The 24,574-nt window shown below is 34.2% G+C and overlaps 1 protein-coding gene across 4 annotated transcripts in view; it reads right to left on the bottom strand.

Moving 5' to 3' along the window:
• The window catches only part of SNTG1 (syntrophin gamma 1), an 858,007-nt gene that overhangs the window by 72,937 nt on the left and 760,496 nt on the right, over positions 1-24,574 (bottom strand). For 3 of the 4 annotated variants that reach the window (XM_030795196.1, XM_030795194.1, XM_030795195.1), the window contains 2 exons: positions 7,100-7,252; positions 3,382-3,474 (listed from right to left, as the gene is read on the bottom strand). In XM_030795196.1, coding sequence (XP_030651056.1) covers positions 3,382-3,474; positions 7,100-7,252 — 246 coding nt within the window. Of the gene's footprint in view, positions 1-3,175; positions 3,475-7,099; positions 7,253-24,574 lie in introns of those variants that run through there. The other variant, XM_030795197.1, reaches the window with a different exon arrangement.

Below are 24,574 nucleotides of genomic sequence, written 5' to 3'. Positions count from 1 at the left end.
AAACCCTAAAGGTATTCCCCTGTTCTTAGAATCACTTCCAATTTCTTAACTGGACCTTTTTTCAAATCTGGCTCTTAGATACCCACAAACATGATCTCGCATCTCCTCTTCCCTCAAATTCCATGTCCTTCCTCACTTACAGATATCTGTCTGGATAGTTTCATCCTCCTTGTCTCCACTTTAAGGAAATGTCTGTGAAGACTCATGAGTATGCCCTCCCATGTCTCTCAAGAGACAGCAGGCATTCAATGAAGCTTTATTCACAAATTACATGTGTGTTTTGTAGATGCCACTGATGAGGTTTCTATTTAACTAGGAACTCTATCACTAGATATAATTAATTAATGCACCTATACATTTTTAAAAGAATATAATGGCAACAAGACGATGCTTTTAGCTATGTAAATTATTTAAGCATGGTTAACATTATACTTTGACATAATAATAATAATACCCTTCTCTAACAGTGAAAAGGCTACATTTTAATAAGGAAGAGAATTACAAAGAACAAGCTGAGCTGTACAGTAATGAATTAGGGAGGGAATCACTCAGCAACAGTAAGGGAACTGAAGAATGTACCACCTCCTGATATGCTACTAATGTAAATGTAAGTACAGGGAACAGAATGCTATTTAATATGTCTTGTCCTCTGGCAAGTCAAGGGTAATCGTTTACTCTGGGAACTTCCAAGCACAGGTGCTAAGTAATGAGAATTAGCTTGACATTCCCAGACATCCCTCTATATCCAAACGTTTAGCATACCAGGGTAATCTAAAATCATGTTGACTCTCATTCCCTGCAATAAGAGATGCAGCAATTCTTTCCTTCACTGATGTATTAACAATACACTGTTTGCTTTATATGGAGCTCAATTAATGACCCAGAATAGAGTCCACCCCTTTCCTGGAATCTCTTCTTTATTTCGAGACCTTTGGTTTGCTTTTGTAGTAACTTCAAAGTTGGAGGACTTGGTCAGGATGAAGTGCAGAAGGACAAAGCATGTTCAGCAAATGTTTGAATCCAAACATTTAAGAACTGTTGGACATACAGTCTTAAAGATATTTTTCACATTCATATTACTTAGTGGAAATAGAAAATAACTAGATATTATTTAGTTTAATAAAACATTAGACAAAGCATGTTTTGATTTGTATGATTTGTATGTAACAATTATCTTTTTGTCATCTTTAAGAATAACTTCCAGCCTTATTTGATGAAGGGGTGCAAGTTTTTTGCAGTCAGCCCAGCTCAGTGGTTTGCCCAGGAATCTCCATTTATGCTTGTCCTCTTCCTTATGTCTGATATAACTATTAATAGCTCCTACTTTCATTCTCCAAGTATCATATTCTGTGATGGATAATATAACCTTCTTGATTAATGTGTAGATTCCTTTTAGCCTTTCCCAATTCTCAGATTGCCTTGAAGTTAGATGCTTCCAATGAAAGAATCAGAAAATAGAACAGTGATTACTATTCCTGAAGGCCTCTGCTGCTTTCCCTGAGTGTCAAGCTTGGACAGATTAAATTCTCATTTCCTACTAAACTGTTTTCCCTGGATGGCATCATAATCATTCACTTAGACACTCCTGACTACTCACTCGTTCCCAGAACACCCAAGCAGAAGTAGACAGGAATGTCAGATAGGACATTGGTGTCATGATTTTCTCCCTTATTATACAGAGCCAACAGGACGCTGACATAGGTCTGCATTATGCTAGCCTTAAAATAAACTCAGAATAGATTCACATACTCAGAAATATATTCATGTGTATTTTATTTTTCTTGTTCACTAATGTAAGATTCTTGCACATTCACGTAATAGAGTTTGGTGACGATTCTGGCAATAGCATTTTCTTTTTAAAATCAGACTTTGACTTTTCTAGTTAGTGTAATTTGTTTCTACATTTATTTATAAAACTAACTTATTATTCATTTAACTGATTATTTAATAATTCAATTAGTTTATCAAACTAATTTAATACTCAGGAGCCTATCCTGATTTGATGAGCATTTTAATAAAAAAAAACTTTAGTAACAGGAATAGTTTATGGAAGCCTGATTTGAAAGTTTTCAAGAGTCATTGGCATTTAAAATTCCTTATTCACAAAGTGTTCTTTTGTCATGATGCAAAGGCAACACATTAGATGGCCAAATCTGACCAGCAAATGTGTGCTGTCTAATTTTACCATGTTAAAATAAAAATAAATATTAACCATCTTTAAGTAATGTGAGATTTTGCAGGACAATGCCAACTGCTGAGTCATGAAGATTCACAAGGTGAATGAACATAGGGTGGCATCCTACCTGGATCCCACCATTAGACGTTCATCTTTCCCAGCTCAAGCACCCCCACCGCCTCCTACACTCCATCTTTCTTACACATTTGTATCACTGTTTTATTTTGTTGCCATTTGCTTTAGAAAATCCTACACAAGACTTAATTTCTAGATAAAATATGTGTGTTCTGGTAAAGGATTACTCATGAATCCTTAAAATTAGTGAGAAGGAACAAACCAATTTATACCCAAGCCATACTTTGATGAAGGTGGAAATGGAATGGATCTAAGGAACTGAGATCCTCAATGAGAGGGAAGATGTCTCTTCCCTTGGGACAACAGTCCCAAGTCACAAACTGTAGCAGTGACTAGAAGGAGATTGGCAGTTGAATGGGGGTGAGTTGAGCTTTAAGATCACTTCCAATTAAAAATGATGATAATAATGTGCAATGCTTTGGCTTTGTCAGTTGTCATTCCATAATAATCAAAATTGGATTTGTTTAGGTATGACTGGCTGAGTAGGCACCCTCTGGCATTCAATGTTCATCACTCCCAGAGATGTATACTTTGGGAAAAGAGCACCTCATAGTGCATAATCCTTATTAAGTCAAGTGTTTATAAAAGTCCTACTCCCTGGCTAGAAACTAAACTTTAAATTTTCACCATTCAATAATTCTAACATGTCAGCTATAATTTTTTTTAAAAAAACATGTTTTCCTTCTTTTTGTCTTGCAGAAATTGATGCAGGGAAAGTATAAAGAAACATGTTTTTTAAAAATTGCTTTTTGGGGAAGAAAATGTCCCTTCAATTATAAAGTCGTATCTTTAAAAAACAGGAAAATGATTGATAGACAGATACATATATAGATAGACTTATAAATATTTACTTTCACATAGTTATAGTTTTGTGGTACTACATACCTTTTATTAAAAATTCAAACTTTTTTCAGATTGAAGCATAATTTATCTTCCATTAACACAAAAGAAGATCTTAAATTTGACACATGATTACAATTAAAATGCTGAAATGAGTTATGAGGCATTTAAATAATTCTTGAATTAGAATGTTTGCAGCATATTTCTCAGAGCTGACCTGAACACATTACCTTTGTTGCAGCATCAAAGCAGATAAATCCTGTGCTGAAGTCAATTGTGAGTCCCATGAGATGACTTTCTAGCACACATGCATAGGTCTTGCACTAGGTAGAACAGAAAGTATTGTTACTTTTCATGTTATTGATGCAATATCAATATTAAGAACTATGTTACGGCTTCTGCAGTAAGTACTTCATACAATATCTAATTTAATATTAACAATAATTGTATAAACAGGGGAGTATTATCAACATTTTAATGTTAATGAAACAGAAGCTGAGAGTGTTGGGTTTTATTTAACTTGCCAAGGTATATGCCTGGCCAAGTTTCCAATCCTGCTCCCTCTAGTTTTGCCTTTACATTGTGCTACACTGTCTGTCTTTGCTGTCTTGACAATAAAGGTGGTATATAACATAAAAAGTTTTAGATGTAGGCAAGTTTATGTTAAGTTGTTATTTACTGTAGCCAACCATTTTCATTAAACTAAAAGAGAACTATTGTTAAATAGCACTGTCTTGAATTCTCAGGATATCAATTTCATGGATATTATTAAACCACATTCTCATGCACACAAATACAGATTTAGTAACCAAGCCAAAGGGATAGATCTTGATCTTAACAGTCTTTCTCTGTTCGTCGATGTTGCACAAGATATTCTTACAGATATTTACCACTTTCCAATTTATTTGTTTAGAACTGCAGATAATTCTTTAAAAATCAACAAGTAATTACTTTTCATAATGAGATCAGATAATATTATAATTTTTCTTTTTTTTTTTTTTTTTGAGACGGGGTCTTGCTCTGTCGCCCAGGCTAGAGTGTAGTGGCGCAATGTCGGCTCACTGCAACCTCTGTCTCTTGGGTTCAATCAATTCTCTTGCCTCGGCCTCCCGAGTAACTGGCATTACAATCGCCCGCCACCGTGCCTGGCTAATTTTTGTATTTTTAATAGAGACGGGGTTTGACCAACTTGGCCAGGCTGGTCTCGAATGCCTGACCTTGTGATCTACCCACCTTGGTCTCCCAAAGTGCTGGGATTACAGGCATGAGCCACTGTGCCCAGCCTAATTTTTCATAGTAAATATAGATACTGAAATAAAAAGAAAACAGGATATAAATCAAATATGAAATAAAAACTTGAGGTTTGTATACAAAACGATGTATTGTTACATCTATAAGCCAGTTTTATTTGCATTTAATTTTAAATCTTAGTGGGATATTCCAATCATGAAAAATATTTGTGATTCATGTACAAGATGAGAGAGAAGTAGAGAGAAAGAGGCAAAGAGAGAGAAGTAAAAAAGGAACAGAAGTTTATCTGAAGCAAATTTTTAACACCTATCCTTACATTGCATTTGTTTTTATAATACTGTATATAAAATACATTAATTGAATCCCATTCTGAATGTAAACATGACTAAATACATCAAGTTGCCTTCACCAAAAATTACATTCGTGTGTTTAAGCTTTATTAGCATAGAAAAATTATAATAATGCAAAATTATTCTTTTGGAGTTACATTTTTTTTTAAAGCACACTAAAGAACATACTTAATGGGCCTCAAAAGTCCATTTTCAGGAGTAATTATATTTGTTTAATACATGAGCATTGTGCATGCTTACATCCACCCATTACCACTTTATTAAAACTGTTACCAACATTAAGGAATGTTTAAGGCTATAAAATTTTCTCCTAATTTAGACATAATGATTTGCTAATTTCAAGCGCTGTCATTTAAAAAAGAAAATGTCAGGTGAAAATAAATTCAGTGCAGTGTATTAAAATTTTTCTATTAAGTTCAGCATTACAAATTAAATTAGATTTTCTCAATAATCATTAAATTGAAACAAATAGATGTGCTATAAATTGAGACTCATTGAAGTCTCAATTTATATACAGACTCAAGTTATATCATTTATAATATCAATAGCATATCATGCACATAGTTAATATATGTTCAATATTGAAGTATTTAATTTTTTATTTAATTTGTTTCCTTAAAAACAAATTATACAGAGAAAAATCAATAAATAAATTATCCTTTTTAAGGAAGTTTAAATGAAAAACACTTTGAAAGTCAATTCATTAATTTTTTTTCTTTTCTGCTTGTTTTACAATAGAACTTATATTCCTTCTTTATTTAATTCCCTACCAACCTTAATGGAAGAGATAAATTAAGAATATAGAAGAAAAACATGTTAAGGTTCTTCATGTAAATATATTCACATACTTGACTTTTGAAAGTAATGCTACAAAGGTGTTCATTGATTTCTTATATGGTAAACAAAAAAGAGTCAACTGAACAATTAAAGAAACTATAATTGGAGTTTTCTTTCTGTCCTCTTCTCCTGATTGTAATGTCATACTGGTACAACTTGATGCGTTAACTACAGAGGTTTATAGTCAGAAAATAGAAATCAGTTCAACATGTTCAAAATATATGTATCCAACAATCCTGTTTTAAGCAAACATTCCAGCATAGTCATTGCTAGATTATTCACCATATTTGTTTTCAAAACTAAGTGTCCATATGTGTATTTAGGTCCTTGCTCTATGGATCCATTTGCATGTGGCAAGCACATGATAACCTTTCAATTTGTCCACAGGTCGGTTTGAGGTCAGCCACAGAACCAACTTTGGGAGGCTGTTTTGTTCAATGATCTTGTGAAGACAGAGGCTGAGGGCTTTATAAAGTTTGATCTAGTGTATAACTTCACACTTAAGAAACAAAGTTCAATAAATATCTGTTGAATACTCATGATGTGCAAAATGCACTGGACTTTGGTTGGCACATGATAAGATAATTCCAAACAACCTATAATTCAGTGCATGGAATAACAAGCAAATGTCACTGCAATACAAAACAGACTGAGTGTGAGCAATCCTTAAAAAAAAAAAGACAAATAAATAGAAGAATCTTATAGATGCTGCTATAAATAAGTAGAAAACACAGTATAAATTTTATCACTAAACTACGCTATTTTAAAATCTATTTCCTATATTGTATTTCTAATCAGATGTATTACTTTTATGATTTTTATTGTTGTATGTGTTAATGACTTCATGTAAAAATGTAATTGCTTTTTATGAGTAGTATGAATAAAATTGTTTAGTTTGTGTTTTCTTGCTTGTAAAAAAAAAACAGACAGGTACATTACATTGTGTTCAAAAGCGAGAAGAAGAGTTGTTTGAACAGGATAGTTGTAGGAGGAGTATTGGCAAGCATTAGGCAGGGTGGACTGAAAATCAGGGACATGTTCCTGGATGATGTGACCTTTGATAAAAAGTTTCAAAAACTCTGTGTGGCTTTGAAGGACGGAGGCAAAGGAAAGGCTTTCTAGAAGAAAGAGCATTGTGAGTAAATGACGCCAACAGACTGGAAATTAGGAGGTCATATTTGGAGAACAGGAAGTGACCTTGTCAACAATTAATTAAATCAGAGTATTTTCTATATTAGGTTTAAGTCAAAGTAATGTCTAATTAAAATTAGAAATATATTTTTAATTAGTAGTAGGAAATAGCCTGGAAAGATCAAGTTGTGGAAAAATTAAAATTTTATTCAGACCTGTATTACTAGTCACTAAACAAAAATGGCTAATTATAGAATGTATTTGAGGTCAAGAGTCCCAGAACTATATTTTTACACTACTTTGGAATGATATTAGAACTCTAGGGAAGTGGTCATGCCTCTGAGGGAGCCACAGATCCTGCAGTCCTATGGACTCTCACCTGTATCCGTTCTACTTCTAGAAAGGTTGCTGTCTGGAAGGCTCTTTCCCACTGGGCGAGGTCACTTTCCAGCTCCACTGAGAAGTACAGGTCCTCCCCAGACTCAGACTGCACGGTGAAGCAGTGTTTCCGTCGGTCCAGCAGGTCACTGTCCTGGTGAAAACCTGGAGTTACACAGGCTGGCACACATCACTTTACATTGCTAACCTGGCCATTCCTGACTGGAGCAAGGTGCAGAAGCCACAGGTAAAAAGATAACACTCTGCAAATTCACCAAGTCTTCATTAGACATTATACCAGAACGCTGGGCTTCAAAGCCCCAACACATGACTTCTCTGTCTTTACACTGAAGCATGTCCATAAAATAGAAGTTAGGGTTTCTGGCTTCATCTCTTACTAACAATATAACCACCAAAGCATTTAACATACAAGACTTGGTTTATTACTCTACAAAGGGGTGACACACTATCTCTTCCCTTCCTTACATAACTGTTATGATGTTGAAATCAAATAATGCTTGTGAACACGTTCGTAAATTTTAAGGAACTTTATAAGCAAACCAAAATATTCTTCTCCATGAGAAATGAAAAAGAAAATGAGTCTAATTTGTCTACAGCAATAATATTGCTTAAAAAAACAACACATTATTTACCTTACTTGTGCAACTGTACTTCATTGTATCAAAAAAACGACTTTGATGCTGGCAGTTTCTTGGTCTTACCAGAAGTTTTCAACTGAAGTGTTCACAAATTTACGTGCATTCCAATTTAAGAGACATTAACATGAGAAAAAAAAAGTGAAGCAAATAATTTATGAAACAGAGTAACCCAATGCAACATGTCAGATATAGCATTTTAAATACAGTCATGTGCCGCATAAGGACGTTTGGGTTAATGATGAACTGCATATGCGACAGTGATCCTATACGGTTATAAGGGAGCTGAAAAATTCCTATCCCCTAGCAATGTCATAGCCATTGTAATGTCATAGAGCAATGCATTACTCATGTGTTTGTGGTCATGCTGGTGTAAACAAACCTGCTGTGCTGACAGCTGTGTAAGTCTAGCACATACGATTATGATGTATGCTACATAATAATAATGATGATAAGAAAGATTATGTTACTGTTTATGTATTTACTGTATTACAGTTTTATTGAAATTTTTAGTGTACTCCTTCTATTTATCAAAAAAATAGTTAACTATAAAACAGGCTCGAGCAGTTCCTTCAGAAGGTATCTAGAAGACGGCATCATTATCATAAGAGATGACAGCTCCATGCATGTTACTGCCCCGAAGACCTCCCAGTGGGACAAGATGTGATGGTGGAACTCATCCTGACTATATGCAGGCCAAGGCTAATGTGTGTGTTTCTGTCTTATTTTTTATAAAAAGTTTAAAAAGCCAAAAATAAAAAAGTAATTTGTAAATTTAAAAGTAGAAAATAAACGTAGAGAATAAGGATATAGAATAATTTTGTACAGCTGCATAATGTGTTTGTGTTTTAAGCTAATCATTTTTACAAAAAAGTCCAAAGTTGAAAAAATTAACTTTGTAAAGTAAAAAATGTTACAGTAAGCTAAGGTTAGTTTATTATTGAAGAAAAAAATACTTTTTGTAAATGTAGTGTAGCCTAAGTGTTCAGTATTTCTAAAGTCTATAAGGCTATCCAGTAACATCCTAGGCCTTCACATTTACTCATCACTCACTCATTGACTCACCCAGAGCAACTACCATCCTGCAAGCTCCATTCATGGTAAGCACCCTGTACCTGTGTATCATTTTTTTTTTAATCTTTTAGACCGTACTTTCACTTTGCTTTTTCTATGTGTAGATGTGTTTAAACAACTGCTTACCATTATGTTACTTTTGCCTACAGTGTTCAGTACAGTCATATGCTATACAGGTGTGTAGCCTAGGAGCAATAAGCTGTACTGTATAATCTCACTGTGCAGAGATATGCTGTCTCAGGTTGTGTAAGCAAATTCTGTGGTGTTCGTACAACAGTGGAACCATCTAACTGAGAGGCATTTCCTGAAATATATCTCAATCGTTAAATGACTGTATGTATGCTGTATATATGCAGTGTACTGAAAATTGTTAAAGGGTATCACTGGTATCTGTAATCATTTCTCATAAGGAGGGACATAAGTGTATCATTATTAAACACCCAAAATGTTAGATGGAATTCTCTGCTTTGGCAAATGTTTAAAAAATAATAACTATTTTCATTGTTTCCTGCTTGCATTCTTATAATCGCTGGAAGAGAGCTAATGGAAGGCATTCACTTCCAGGGTTGTAGAATTTAGCTCTGACCCTTGCTGCCAGTAGATGCTCAGAAAGCTAAAAGGACGATAAATGCTGTGCTTATTGATTTTCCTACTCTGTCTGAAGGGAGAAAAAAATGAAAACATAATATTTTTGTGAGTACAATCCAATGATAAATTGTAAATACTTTTCAGCAGTTTTGGGGTTATAATGTCTATGGAGGGAACAATGAGAGATAATAACCACACAAGTAAATATGTTAGTACAAATTATTGTAAATGCCATTATAAAAAATAAGAGGCCGGGTGCAGTGGCTCACGTCAGTAATCCCAGCACTTTGGGAGGCCGAGGTGGGCAGATCACCTGAGGTCAGGAGTTCCAGACTGTCCAAAATGGTGAAACCCCATTTCTACTAAAAATTCAAAAATTAGCCAGACACGGTGGTTCATCCCTGTAATTCCAGCTACGCAGGAGTCTGAGGCAGGAGAATCACTTGAACCTGGGATGAGGGGGTTGCAGTGAGCCAAGACTGGGCCACTGCACTCCAGCGTGGGCAACCAGAGGGAAACTCCATCTCAAAAAGAGGAAGAAGAAGAAGGAGAAGGAGGACAAGAAGGAGGAGGAGGAGGAGGAGGAGGAGGAAGAAGAAGAAGAAGAAGAAGAAGAAGAAGAAGAAGAAGAAGAAGAAGAAGAAGAAGGGGGTATTACATCACAATAGATTGAAAAGCTAGAGAAATGTTCTCTAGGAAGTAAATTTTAAACAGTGGCTGAAAACGAGAAGATTAAAGATAAAGTATAGAAAAAGGGTGTTCTTTCCAGAGAGTGGATGGGGCTGGCTGGGGCCAAGTCGGGCACTTCAGAAATTCAAAGAAAAGGTGGCAGAAATATTGAGAGCTGAAGCTAGGGAAGGACATGGGATGATTGATCTGGTTATAAATTTTGGACTTGAACACAGTATAATGACAAGCTACTACAGCAAAAATTTTAGTATGCCCTCTCTTTATACTGCAGATATTTCAACATCTACCTTAGCTTTTTAAATTGATAAATTGGCACAAAAACTATAACTCAACGTTGCAGTTTCCAGAAACTTTGCCAATTTTATGGTTTATTAAATTGGCCTTCATCTTCCTTATAATAAAAAATATTATCTAATGTCGTTATTAGTCAGAATATTTTGTTATTTTTTTCTTTTCATAAATCACATGTAGCAATAGGATCTTAAAATGGACTTCATGTAAGATTTTCTATTCTCTTAGCAAAACTTTACTCCTTTACTCTTTTAAAACTCAATTTAAGATCTTCTGTTATATTACCCAAGTGCTGACTCTCTCTCAGACAAAGGATCCTCTAATCAACTCTGCAGATATAGTTTCAGCATCTCCGAAAACTTCTTGCCATTTCCTGTTGTTATTTATAATATACTTCTCATGAACTGACTCACACTGCAAATGGCATCTGAGCACCCAGGTCTCATTTTAGTGAGGGAGAGAAATATGTTAAAATAACGAGCATATGACAGTGCTATAGAGGTAACATGCTAAGGAAGCAGAATAAGGAATGATAAATCATCTTGAGGGAAAGTAGGAGGGGGAAAGTTGTATTGTAGGGAGAGACTGTAGTACCATCAAGGACTTAAAGACAAATGCAAGAGCAAGCTGGTGCAAGCCTGAAAAAGACCAGGTGATCCTGTTAAGAAATTCGCAGAATGCACCTGCCAGGAAAAGTTATTGGAGAGTTAAGTGAGAAGGGGGCAGCATAGACTCTAAGCTTTAGATGGCTAAGAGTGGATGGGTGGGAGGAGGAGAAACTTTGGGAAAAGTAGGGGTTCCTTTATCAGAAATTTAGTGAAAAGTGACAATAGCTCAATCATTTTAAAGATCTACTTTCACCAACATGGCACATGTATACATATGTAACAAACCTGCACGTTGTGCACATGTACCCTAAAACTTAAAGTATAATAATAATAAAATTTAAAAAAGATTTACTTTCAACGTAATCATCTAAAATCATTGACACTAGATTTCTTTTACTAGAGTTTCTAACTTTGCTGCCTATAACGTTTCAAAAGATTGTGTTCCTTTATGGTTGCAGTCATTATCAAGTTATATGCAAGTACTAGTATATATATAACTAACTGAAAAACTAAATAAGATACTCTTAGAAACTGGCATTGACTAGAAGTATTAGTATAATAGGGAGTATCTACACATGATTATCCACATAGGTTTAAATAATAATGTATATATTCCTCTTTCTCAACCTCATTCTCTCAATAACACACATGCAGGAGCTGTCATAAGGTGATAAGAACAAAAGTTCTAGCTTCAGAATTCTGTCTTGATTTGAATCTCCTCTCTTTTATTTATTAGTAGGTAATCCTTGGCAAGTTAATTAACATATATATATAGCTTCCTTCACTCATCACTAAAGTGGAAATAATTGATCTGATGATTAAATAAGACACTATATTTAATTCTTTGCTTAGTCTCTAATACTTGGGAGTACTTAATTAATGTTGGATATTTTTGTTGTCAGTATTGATCCAATAAAATAAATACAAATAAATCTTTGTATCATTTCCTAACTTGCCTTCTATGGCTTGCTCTCTGCATGCATTTCTCTTTTGTCAAAGTTTGACTTATGCCCCAGTAGAAACAGTAGCCTCCAGAATACATTTTTGCCAACTGAAAAGTATCATTTAATAATGGTAATGATAATAATAATAGCTGAACACATCAAGAACACATCCTTTGTATTTTTCTCAATTTTCTCACTTCTCCAGAGGTATCTTCTATTTTGTTAGATTTGTTCCAAGTCCTCTCAGATTTATAAAGCAATATTACAAAGAAACAACAGGTTTTTTTTTCAATATGGCTGACTAGATGCTTTTCCAGGGTACTTCATCCACTTAGAAGAATGACAATGGTGTGTAGGCAATCACACTTTGCACATATGAAAGCAAAATCAAATATTGGGACCCCAGACTCACTATACCAAAGGGCTAAGTTTAGGTAGTGAGTCATGAAAAAACTGCCTTCCTTTTATTCCCAAAAAGCTGTAATTTCATGTTTACTTTACTATACATAAAATGTAGCTTTTCTGCTCATTAGTAAGATCCTCACAAGAATGTGACCACTTATCTCATTGCCTACCCAGACTTTTTTTCTTTCTTCCTCTTCCTGCTTGCTTTTTCCCTGTTAAATATTGAAGTTCCAAGAACCCTTTTCTAAAAAAAAAGCACAGGGTACAGATCTCCTTGTGATTTGTGTTTCTTTTTCCCAGGCATGTTCTCAACCTTGGCAAAATAAACCTCTAATTGATTAAGATCCACCTCAGTCACTTTTTTGTTTACAAACACATTATCCAAGAAAGAACACAGGATTTCAACAGGAACACGTGAAGAAACTCCAGAATCTGACGAGAAAAAGAAGAACAGTCAGCCTGTGTGGCTGGGACTGGCTGAAAATGAGAAGAGAGTAAATTCCCAATATGGGAGAGGGTGAGTGAGTATCTTTCTGTGGTCCACTTTCCCACTATAGAATCATATAATTCAGGCCACGGTAGAGCACCATGGCTTTTCTAAGCCCTAGATCTACCTTGGGGGGTGGCTGGGAGACTGTAAGAAGTACCTGCTCTGGGAAGTGTCCCATGCACTCCCCGAGACCTGGGAACCTACAACAGAACACCATTCTTGATCCTAGCTCTTTGCAAGCTGTGCAAAGTCCTGAAAACTAGCAGCAGTGGCAGCCTTTGGCATTAAAGAGGTTCTAGCTGTATCCAGGGGATCTGGTGCTCAAGCAGGGAAGAGGTTCCCACAGCCAGAACTGAGAATCAAGTATGCCATTGGCATGCTGGAACCAGGCTCACCCCATCTTCCACTTCACCCCTTTCCCCCGCCAGTGCAGGAGGGGATTTATTTGGGAGGCATAGTGTTGGGCTGGGCAGTGACTCCTAAGGCCTGGGGCAGCTTGTGTTGACAACTGGAAGCAAATTGCACTAACTAAGTGAATAGCCAAACCAACTGACAAAGTTGAGAAGGTGGTGAGCCCTACCAAAACTAGGGCATGAGAGTCAGATCTCACTCCTCTTGGCCAAAGTAGCACTACTGAGTCCACACCTTTATCCTTATATGCTCACAAACTAGAAAACCCAGAGGAAATGGACAAATTCCTGAAAACTTACTACCTCCTAAGATTGAATCAGGAAGAAATAAAAACCACGAATAGACAAATAACAACATTGGATTTAAAATCCAATAAAAAAATCTCCCAACTAAGAAAAACCTCTCAACAAAGAAAATCCCAGGAACAGATGGATTCACAAGCAAATTCTAGCAAATGTACAAGGAAGAACTGGTGCCCATACTCCTGAAACTTTTCAAAAAATTGAAAAGGAATTACTCCCTAACTTATTATACAAAGCCAGTATCACCCTGATACCAAAGTCAGCCAGAAACACAACAACAAAAAAATAAAACTACAGACCTATATCCCTAATTAACACAGATACAAAAATTATCAACAAATTCTCAGCAAACTAAATCCAACATATCAAAAAGATATTACATCATGACCAACTCGATTTTATACCAGAGATGCAAGAATGATTCAACATATGCAAACAAATAAATGTCACACATTACCTAAACAGAATTAAGGCCAAAAATCATATGATCATCTCAATAGACACAGAAAAAGAATTTTTAAAAATTCAACATCGCTTCATAAGAGCACAAGCTCAAAACCCTCAACAAATGAGGCTTAGAAGGAACATACCTCAAAATAATAAAGGTCATATATGACAAACCCACAGTCAACAACCTGTTGAAAATGGAAAAGTTGAAAGTATTCCCCATAAGAACTGGACTATGAGAGGGATGTCCACTCTTACCACTCCTATTTAACATAGTAATAACGTACTAGCCAGAACAATCAGGCAAGAGAAACAAACCAAAGTCAGCCACATTGGAAAACAGAAAGTCAATTATCCTTGTTTGCTGATGATATAATCATGTATCTCAAAAAATATAAAGACTACACCAAAAAACTTTTAGATTCGATGAATAAATTCAATAAAGTGTCACAATATAAAATTAACAGACAAAAATCAGTAGCTTTTCTACATGGCAACAATAATGCATTTGAAAGGAGGGCAATCTTATTTACAATAACTTCCAAAAAAATCCAGAAATATATTTAAGCAAGGAGGTAAAAGAGCTCTACCAGAAAAACTACAAAACAGTGATAAAAGAAATTAATAGTTGACATAAATGACAAAACAGCCCATAATCATGGATCAATAGAATTAATATTGTTAAAATGACCATATTTCCCAAAACAATTTACAATTTCAATGCAATGTCTATGAAAATACCAATGTCATATTTCACAGATTAGAAAATAAATTCTAAAATTGATATAGAACCCCAAAAGACCCCAAATTAGCCAAAGCAATCATAAACAAAAATAACAAAGCTGGAGGCATCACATTACCTGACTTCAAATAATACTAGATGTCTATAGTAAGCAAAATAGCATGGTGCTGGCATAAAAACAGACAAACAGATCAATGGAACAGAAAAGAGATCCCAGAAATAAAGCCATATACCTACAGCCAAGTGAACTTTGTCAAAGTCAACAAAAATATACACTGGGTAAAGGACATCTTATTTCATAAATGGTGCTAGGAAAACTGGATGGTCATATGCAGAAAATGAAACCAGACTCCTATCAATAACCATATAAAAAATTAACTCAAAATGAATTAAAGACCGTAAGACTCGAAACTATTAATATCCTAGAAGAAAACCTAAGGATGTCTTCTGGACATTGGCCTAGGCAAAGATTTTATGACCAAGTCCTCAAAGCAAACAAAAATAGACAAATAAGACTTAACTAAATTAAAAACTTCTGCAAAGCAAAAGAAATAACTGACAAAGTAAATATACAACCTAAGAATGAGAAAAAATATTTTCAAACCATGCAACTAATAGAGGGCTAATATCCAGAAGCTATAAGGAACTCAGACAACTCAACAAGAAGAAAACAAATAACCCCATTAAAAAGTGGGCAAAGGACATGAACAGAGACTTTGTCAAAAGAAAACATACAAGTGACCATCAGACATATGAAAAAATGCTCAACATCACCAATCATAAGATAAATTCAAATTTAAACCACAGTGAGATACCATCTTATCCCAGTCAGAATGGCTATTACTAAAATGTCATAAAACAACAGATTTGGTGAGGATATAGAGAAAAGAAAATGCTTATACACTGTTGGTGGAAATATAAATTGGTACAACCTTTATGGAAAACAATATGGAGATTCCTCAAAGAAAAATAGAACTACCATTCAATCTAGCAATTCCACTACTGGATATATACACAAAGGAAAAGAAACCATTTTATCAAAACAAGACCTGCACTCATATGTTTATCACAGCACTATTCACAATAGCAAACATATGGAATCAACCTATGTGATGAATAATAAAAATTATATATATACATATATATATATATAATTCAATACTACTCATCCATTAAAAAGAATACAATTATGTCTTTTGCAGCAATATTGATAGGACTGGAGGCCATTATCCTAAATGAAAAAACTCAGAAACAGAAAGTCAAATACTGTATATCCTCACCTATAAGTGGGAACTAAACAATGGGTAAGCCTGGACATATAGAATGGAATAATAGACATTCAAGACTTCAAAAGGTAAGAGGGTGGAAGATGGGTAAAGGTTAAAAATTTACCTATTTGGATAATAGGTGCACTAGAAGCTCACACTTCACCACTACACAATACATGTATGTAAGAAATATAAACTCATACTTCCTAAGTATAAATAAAGAAAGAAAGAAAGACAAAAATTAAAAGTCACTCATAATTCCTTCATTTAGGAATAATTATTAATATTTTGGTTTATCTACTCAGTAAATAAACTATATTTGACTGTCAGAAACAGTCTATTGCTAAGCATTTTGTGCATCTATTATAAATGGTATTGTTCTCTTGATTTTTTTTAAAACATTGGTTGTTAACGTAAAGAAACACTACTAATTTTTGTGTTGATATTGTATCCTGCAACTTTCCTACATTTGTTTCTATTTCTAACAGTTTTTGTGTGTGTGTGTGAGTGGGGGGTATCTTAGGGGTTTTTTTAACATATAAGATCATATCACCTGCAAACAGGGACAATTTAGCACATTCTTTTTCAGTCTGTATGCCATTTATTTCTTCCTCTTGCCTAATTTCTCTGGCTTAGACCTTCAACACTATAATGAATAGGAGTGGTGACAGTGGGCATTCTTGTCTTGTTTCAGGTCTTACAGGAAATGCTTTTAACTTTTCCTTGTTGAGAATAATGTTGGCTTTTGGCTTGTCATATATGGCCTTTATTGTGTTGAAGTACATTTCTTTTATAACTAATCTGTTGGGAGTTTTTTTTTAATTATAAAAGAATGTTGAATTTTGTCAAATGCTTTGTGTTTTATAAAATGATTATATGATATGTGTCCTTCATTTCATTAATGTGGAGTATCCCCTTTATTAATTTGCAAATGTTGAACCATCTTTGCATTCCAGGGATAAATCTCACTTGATCACGGTAAATGATTATTTTAATGTGTTGTTGAATTTGTTTGGCTAGTATTGTGTTGAGGATTTTCACGGTTATGTTTATAAAATGTGTTGGCCTATAATTTTCTTTTCTTGTGATGGCTTTGCCTTTGGTATCAGGGTAATGTTATCTTCATAAAAAGAGTTTGGAAGTGTTCTCTCATGAATTATTTGGAGTAATTGGTAGATAATTGGCATCAGTTCTTTTTAAAATGTTTGATAGAATTCAACAGTGAGGCCATCAGGCCTTGGGCTTTTCTTTGATGGGAGACTTCTTATTACTAATTCAGTCTCCTCACTCATTGTTGGTCTCTTCAGATTTTTATTTATTCAGCATTTACTCTTAGTAGGTTGTATGTGTCCCAGAATGTATTCATTTCTTCTAGGTTATCCATTTTTTTGGCATATACTTTTTCATAAATTTGCTTATGATCCCTTGTATTTCTGTGGTATCAGATGTAATGTTTCATTTTTAATCCTTGATTTTATTTATTTGAGTCTCATCTTTTTTCTTAGTTTAGCTAAAAGTTGTGAATATGATATATTTTTTCAAAAAAAAAGCTCTTCATTTCCTTGGTCTTTCTTTTCTAGTCTCTAATTCATTTATTTATGTTCTTTATTATTTTCCTCCTTCTAATAGTTTTGGACTGTTTCCTCTTGCTTTTCTAGTTTCTTGAGATGTAACATTAGGTTGCTTATATGAAATCTTTCTTCTTTTCTAATGTAGATGGTTGTTGATATAAACTTCCATGTAAGACTTGCTTTTCTGTATCTCACAGGTTTTGGTATGTTATGTTTTCATTTTCATTTGTCTCAAGAAATTTTTAAATGTATCTTTTAATTTTATCATTGACCCATTGGTTGTTCAGGAGCATGTTGTTTAATATTCATATATTTGTGAATTTATAAAATTCTTACTGTTATTGATTTCTAGTTTCATATTATTGAGGTTGAAAAAGTACTTGATGTGATTGTAATCTTCATAAATTTGCTGAGACTTGTCTTGTGGCTTAAATGATTTATCCTGGAGAATGTCCCATGTGTGCTTGAGCAGAATGTGTATTCTGTTGCTGTTAAGTGGAATGTTCTACAAATGTCTATGAGGTCCATTTGGTCTAATGTGTTGTTCAAATCCAATATTTCCTTATTAATTTTCTGTCTGGGTGATCTGTCTAATATTGAAGCCTCTATAATTATTATATTACAATTCATTTCTCTTTTCAGATCCTTTAATATTAGCTTTATATATTTAGGTGTCCTACTGTTGCGTGCATTTATATATTTACAATTGTTATATACTCTTAAAGAACTTATCCCTTTATCACTACATAATGTTCTTCTTTGTCTCTTTTTATAGTTTTTGATTCAATATATGCTTTGTTTAATATAAGTATTGCTACCTCTGATTCTGTTTAGTTTCTATTTGCATGGAATGTCTTTTTCTATTTCTTCCATGTGTGTCCTTAAAAGGGAGGTACATGTATTTTAATCAGCATACAGTCAGTTTTTGTTTTTATCCATGCATTCATTTATTGGAGAATTTAATTCATTTCTACTCAAGATTAGTATTGATAGTTAAGGATTTACTACTGCTAGTTAGTTGTTTTCTGCGATTTTTTGTTTATTTCATATTTTTTTTTCATTTTTCATCTCTTGCTGTCTTTGTGGTTTCATGGTTTTCTATAGTCATATGTTTTGAATTATTTTCATGCTTATTTTGTGCAGGTCATGCAGATTTTTGCTATTTGGTTACCAGAAAGGTTACAATAGTCTATTTCATAGTCTATTTCTATTACTTACAATTGTCTATTTCAAGCTGACAACTTTGATTGCATAAAACCACTTTATACCTGAAAACATTTTCAACTACTGAAAAAAAGTAACTTATTTTTACAATTATTAATTTTAAATAAATTTTTAAATAATTGTAAATAAAACATTACATTTGAGATATTTTAAGAATTATTTTAAAAACCAAATGAATATTCACATATGCAAATTAATTCTTTATTTCTGAGTTTTAGTTTCTTTAGCTGAGAAAAAGAAAGGAGAATACAAGTTTAAATTTCCTCCTTCTTCTTAGGAAACTATAATCCTTAATATAAATTGACATATTCTTCAAATACCATCTCTAGTTTAATCTTTATAGTAATCCACCAAAGTTGGCTATAATTTAATTTATCTGAAGAGGGAAATAGGTCTCAAACACATTGATAACTTTCCCACTTTAGAAGCTATTAATACTTGGCCTAAAAATTAAAAACATTAGTTTGAGAGACATTCAGCTTAAGTTTGAATGCCAATTTTGACCACTCCTTTTATCTCTCTAAGAATTAGTGTAGGCATTTTCTTTTTTTTTTTTATTATTATACTTTAAGTTTTAGGGTACATGTGCACAACGTGCAGGTTTGTTACATATGTATACATGTGCCATGTTGGTGTGCTGCACCCATTAACTCGTCATTTAGCATTAGGTATATCTCCTAATGCTATCCCTCCCCCCTCCCCCCACGCCACAACAGTCCTTGGTGTGTGATGCTCCCCTTTCTGTGTCCATGTGTTCTCATTGTTCAATTCCCACCTATGAATGAGAACATGCAGTGTTTGGTTTTTTGTCCTTGCGATAGTTTGCTGAGCGTAGGCATTTTCAACAGGAGATGATACTGCCTGATAGTACCTGCCTTAAGGTTCCTGTGAAGATTAAAAGAATTGATTGATGCATACCACTTAGAAAAAGTGACTCGAACATATTAAGTAGTCCATAATATTACTAATATCTCATAATGTGACTAATAATTGTAATATTTACCATAATTGAAATAGACTACTACTACAAAACTAGAGCATATCTAACACTGAATCCCGTACATGTTTTGGTACCCATGCACCCAGGAACACACACACACACCTGTCTCTATAATACAGTGTGATACTGAATGGTAGAACACAATACATATAAGGCAGAGACAAGAAGACTTCATCTTTTAACACAATTAGCTAACAGTATTCACACTAATATGAAAACATGCTCACCAGAATTGTGTACCATGTAGATAAATCTGATTCTTCCTCCATTCTCTAGAGATCATGTGCTGTGTGTGTGTGTGTGCCCACAAAAGTGTATGAATTCGTGACAGCTTAAAATAGCTGCATAAATACAAATACTGATCTCTATAGATATGTATTTATTGTTCCTGTTAATAATAATATTTTCTATTTGAAGAATATCATTTATATTATGAAATGTTTTTATGGATATTATTTCATTTTCCACTCTGCCTTTGAAAAAATTAAGGTTTGAAAAGACCAAATGACAAACAAGTTCAAATATTGAAAACTCAGAGATTCTGAAATTTACAGGTAAAATATGTTTTTTTAAAAATATAACCACCATCCACAGTTTTTTGTATTATCAGAGTTAGAAAACATATTCAAAGATTAGCAATTTTAGGCTTGGAAATCTATGGAGGCAAAGGGGCTTATATAAGGTAGATAATGGATAAACTCCTGGACACCGTTATCACCCTGGAGGACTGGTAGTTTAAATGGCATAGTTCTTTCTAGCAGCGTCTCTCATGTCACTAGCATTTACCTCATTCAGAAACAAATACATTAACCAATCTCTTGGAGCAAAAGCAAGGTTATTTTCCTATGTTTGTCATAAGCAGAGAATACATTGACCGCAACCATGCTCTTGTTCTTCTAACATGCCCCTTTGTTTATAGCATCCTTACTGATTTATTTGTTAAATCTATCTACACATCATGGCTTAATTTCCTTCACTAACTTAATAAATCTTATATTTAGCTTTCCACCGGGCTTGGAGAAGTGAAGCTCTATTTTTTTTAATTTAAAAAAAAGGTGAATTTGAGTAAAGCTAAGTAGCACATATGGAAAAATGCTGGGCAACTTCAAAGGGAAAATACTTTTTTATATGATAACTTCTTAAAATATGGATAGATCATATGTAGAATGTAATTACCATAAAAACCCTTTTTATCATTGTATTTTATTTGCATTCTTGAATTTTTTATTCAATATAGTTAAATCAATTTTCATTATTATTTTGATTGACATCAGAGAGAATTTTCCCTAAGACATTATTATTGAAACAGAAAGAAACTTTACTACCATAAATTAGCATTCCTAGAACCAGAGAAGCAAACAAACAAGAGACGCACAAAACAAAATTAATTTCTTGTAATATTGGTGAGTACATTACTTTCAAAATTGCTTAGTGAGATTAATCCAAACCAGGATTAATAGTTCTAAGATTCATCTCCCAGATTTTAACTCTAATATTCTGTCTCTGAGACTAATTGTATAATAATAAAAAAAGTTGTCAAATTCATGCTTAGAAAACACACAGGCAGAGAGCATGTGGTTTTCCAGAGAAATGGCTATGCATTGAGGGGGAAATACTACTTGTTTATGTAAGTGGGGATATCAGAGGGTCACAAACGGTAGGAATTATGGTTGGTCATTTGGCCCTGCCTTCAAAAAATAATTCAAACAAACCCACACTTAAATGTCTACTAAGAATGAAATTACAATTCTTAATCTTTAATACTTTGTAGAATTTTGTTCTTCAATGTTCCAGTCTTCCTTTTTGAAAACTTTATCCTCACATAGCAGCTTATACTGATATTTTTCCTAATCTTTCTTCAATTGTGATTAAAAACAGGTGGTCACCACTTTTTGAAAAGTAATCTTTTATGTCCTTGAGGACAATTATGAAATCACCTTTCAGCTTTCTCTTTATAAAATCAAATGAAGCAAATAATTGGACCTTCCTCACTGGTGCTACGTTTTAGCTATTTAATTATCTTAGTGTCCCTCCACTGCAACTTATTCCACTTTTACCAAATCCCTCAAGTAGTAAAAGCCATAAAGTAACAGAATGGACTCATATGGATCTGGCCACCATGGGATACAAGGGAATACTTCTGTCACTTGAAATTGCTCTACTATTTATATACCCTAGTATACTGTATTAGTATCTTGCCTAGGGAGATGTAAAAAGTGCAGATCATTGTGGGAAATGGTATCTGGCAGCAAAACGTCTCATAAAATATGTTCAATTAGTCCTGCACATTTTGTCAGATGAAGCGGAAATTTTTGGCCAAACTGTTCAATTAGTACTCATTAATATGGATGATATCATCTTTGGCCTGGTTTCTGAGTCCTCTTCTAAAGAATGACTCAGGACTAAAGAATGTTCATTCCATCCCAGTCCCATTAGATACTGTCTTCCCCCTACCCGCACCCCATACATGCCTATAGTTATTTCTTTCTTTCAAGCAAATACAAATAACTTTCAATGTGGAAGTATTTTCAAGCAAAGTTCAAGACTGCATATACTCACTACTATTTCAGAAAGTGTTTTATTTGGGGACTACAGAAATATCCATAGTAGGCATTCAACCAAAAAATGGATCACATGCCTGCTGTGTGCCAGGTGCTATTCCAGTGTGGGGACATAGCACTAAGCAAAACAGATGACATCTCTGCCTCCTGGAGCTTTGGTTTGAGTGGGACCAAGACAAACCATAAAGCAAATAAGAAAATGCTTAATCATAATATGTCAGGCAATGATAAAACCAGTTAAATGCAGTAGGGAGTACTAGCCTTGGGGGCATTGCCATTTATAAAGCATTATAGGAAAAATGATCTTCAGGAGGTGACATTGAAAAGAGGCGTGAAGTAAAAGAGTAAACTATTTAAGCTATTTAGAGAGGAAGGCAACAAATTCAAAGGACCTCAGGCTTGTGTATGCCTAAACAGGACAGTGGAATTGGTCTGAGTTACTGGGTGGGTAGCAAAAGACTAGAGCAGACAGGGGATGCCTGAGGGTGTTGGGGGAGAGATCTTACAGAGGCCCCTGAGAACTTTGTATTTTACTTGCAGTCAAACTGGAAACTGATAGGAGGCAAAGGTCAAAGCGGGAACCAGGTGGGAAATGTGAGACTGACACAGTTGAGGGCTGATTGACCAGTGTTAGATATAGTGAATTCCAAGGTTCTCTTCAAGGAATCAGTATGTCAGTATGTTCAGCTCTCTTATTCTTTGATTCTCTACTTTAAAGTTTAACTTCCTGGTCCTCTTTGCCCCCTTGCTTCTAGTTTCACAACTTTCCCACCAGCTCTAATCAGTAGTTCACATCTGTTCCCCTGGTAACCTGCTTTGACCTGAGTCACCTCTGGTCACCTGCTCTGACCTGAATCATCCTGAGTCACCTGTTCTGTAACTGCCCTTCCCACCAAACTACCCACCCTGCTACTCCAGCTTGTATCCCTGGTCTCTTTAAAATAGCCGATAAGAATTAGCTTACGCTGTGGAGTCCAACCCTAGCCAATAGGGGAACGACACAGCAGTAGGGACTACCTGCATCAGGAATAAGAACCCCTTACCCTCCGTGTCCGTGTATGCTCTCACCATTACTCCATCTGCAAGTCACACCCTTCTATAGAAGTAAAGATTGCCTTGCTGAGAAAATCAAATTTATATTCAAGTGCTATTTCTTCTTTTTGGTACCAAGGAACAAGCATTTGTTTCTAACACCAGTGTCATAACAGTGGTTCCAGATATATTTTGCTGAAGTGTCAGATATGGGTCATGATAAAAGATTTCAGGAGTGACTCCAAGGTCTTGGGCAAGAGCAACTGAAAAGTTAGAACATCTCTTGACTGAGGTGTGTGTCTGCAGAGTCAGAGGACACGTTGTGTCGGTTATATTTGATGTATTCATTAGACATCCACATGGAATCATCCAGAAGGCATTAAAAGCATTTGTTTGAAATGCAAGGGAGAGCTCTGAATAAATTTAGAATCATTGGCATATAAATGCCATTTAATGCAAGGCAGTTGGAAATAGGTTGGGAATTCCTAAGAAGTGAGTTTCGACAAAGAATTCTTAGCATTGCTGGCCCATTCTGAGGCTTTCGGTCCTCCTCTCTCGTTGTTTTACAAAATAGTACAACACTCAAAAAATACTTCAAAAACAAATTTCCTCTCACAATCCAAAAATAGAATTGCTGTCAGTTTTACACATTTCAGTTAGATAGTAAACAGGTTATGTATTATGTATAAGAACTACAAATAAAAATGAATAATTTTAAACTATATAAAATTATGTGATGTGTACATATACCCTAATAAAATATGTTTTTATTTACTTAACATTGCTGGAAAAATAGATTATGAAAATGATTGAGCATGGTGTAACTCAGAGCCATTATTTATATATGTAATAAAACACATCCCTCTCTCCTTTTGTATGTAATTCTCTTCCATAAATGACATTTAAAAAAACTATATCCTCTATAATGTTCAGTGTATTAGTTAATATTTCAACATCAAAAAAACATAAGCACGTAACCTGGATAATTCCAATCTTGTGTAAATACAAAGCAAATTGTTATTCTGACCAAAATAGGTTATTATTTCTGCACTCAAATTTGATAAAATTTTAATGTCTATAATTTATTATATTAGTTCAAAAATTATCAGATCAATTAGTAAATATTTTCTATGGCATTTAATCTTTTGTTGAGATGGGTATGACTTTTATTT

This window comes from Nomascus leucogenys, chromosome 16, assembly GCF_006542625.1.
Source record: "Nomascus leucogenys isolate Asia chromosome 16, Asia_NLE_v1, whole genome shotgun sequence".
Classification (NCBI taxonomy): Eukaryota; Metazoa; Chordata; class Mammalia; order Primates; family Hylobatidae; genus Nomascus; species Nomascus leucogenys.
This window is presented reverse-complemented; position numbering and strand designations above follow the sequence as displayed.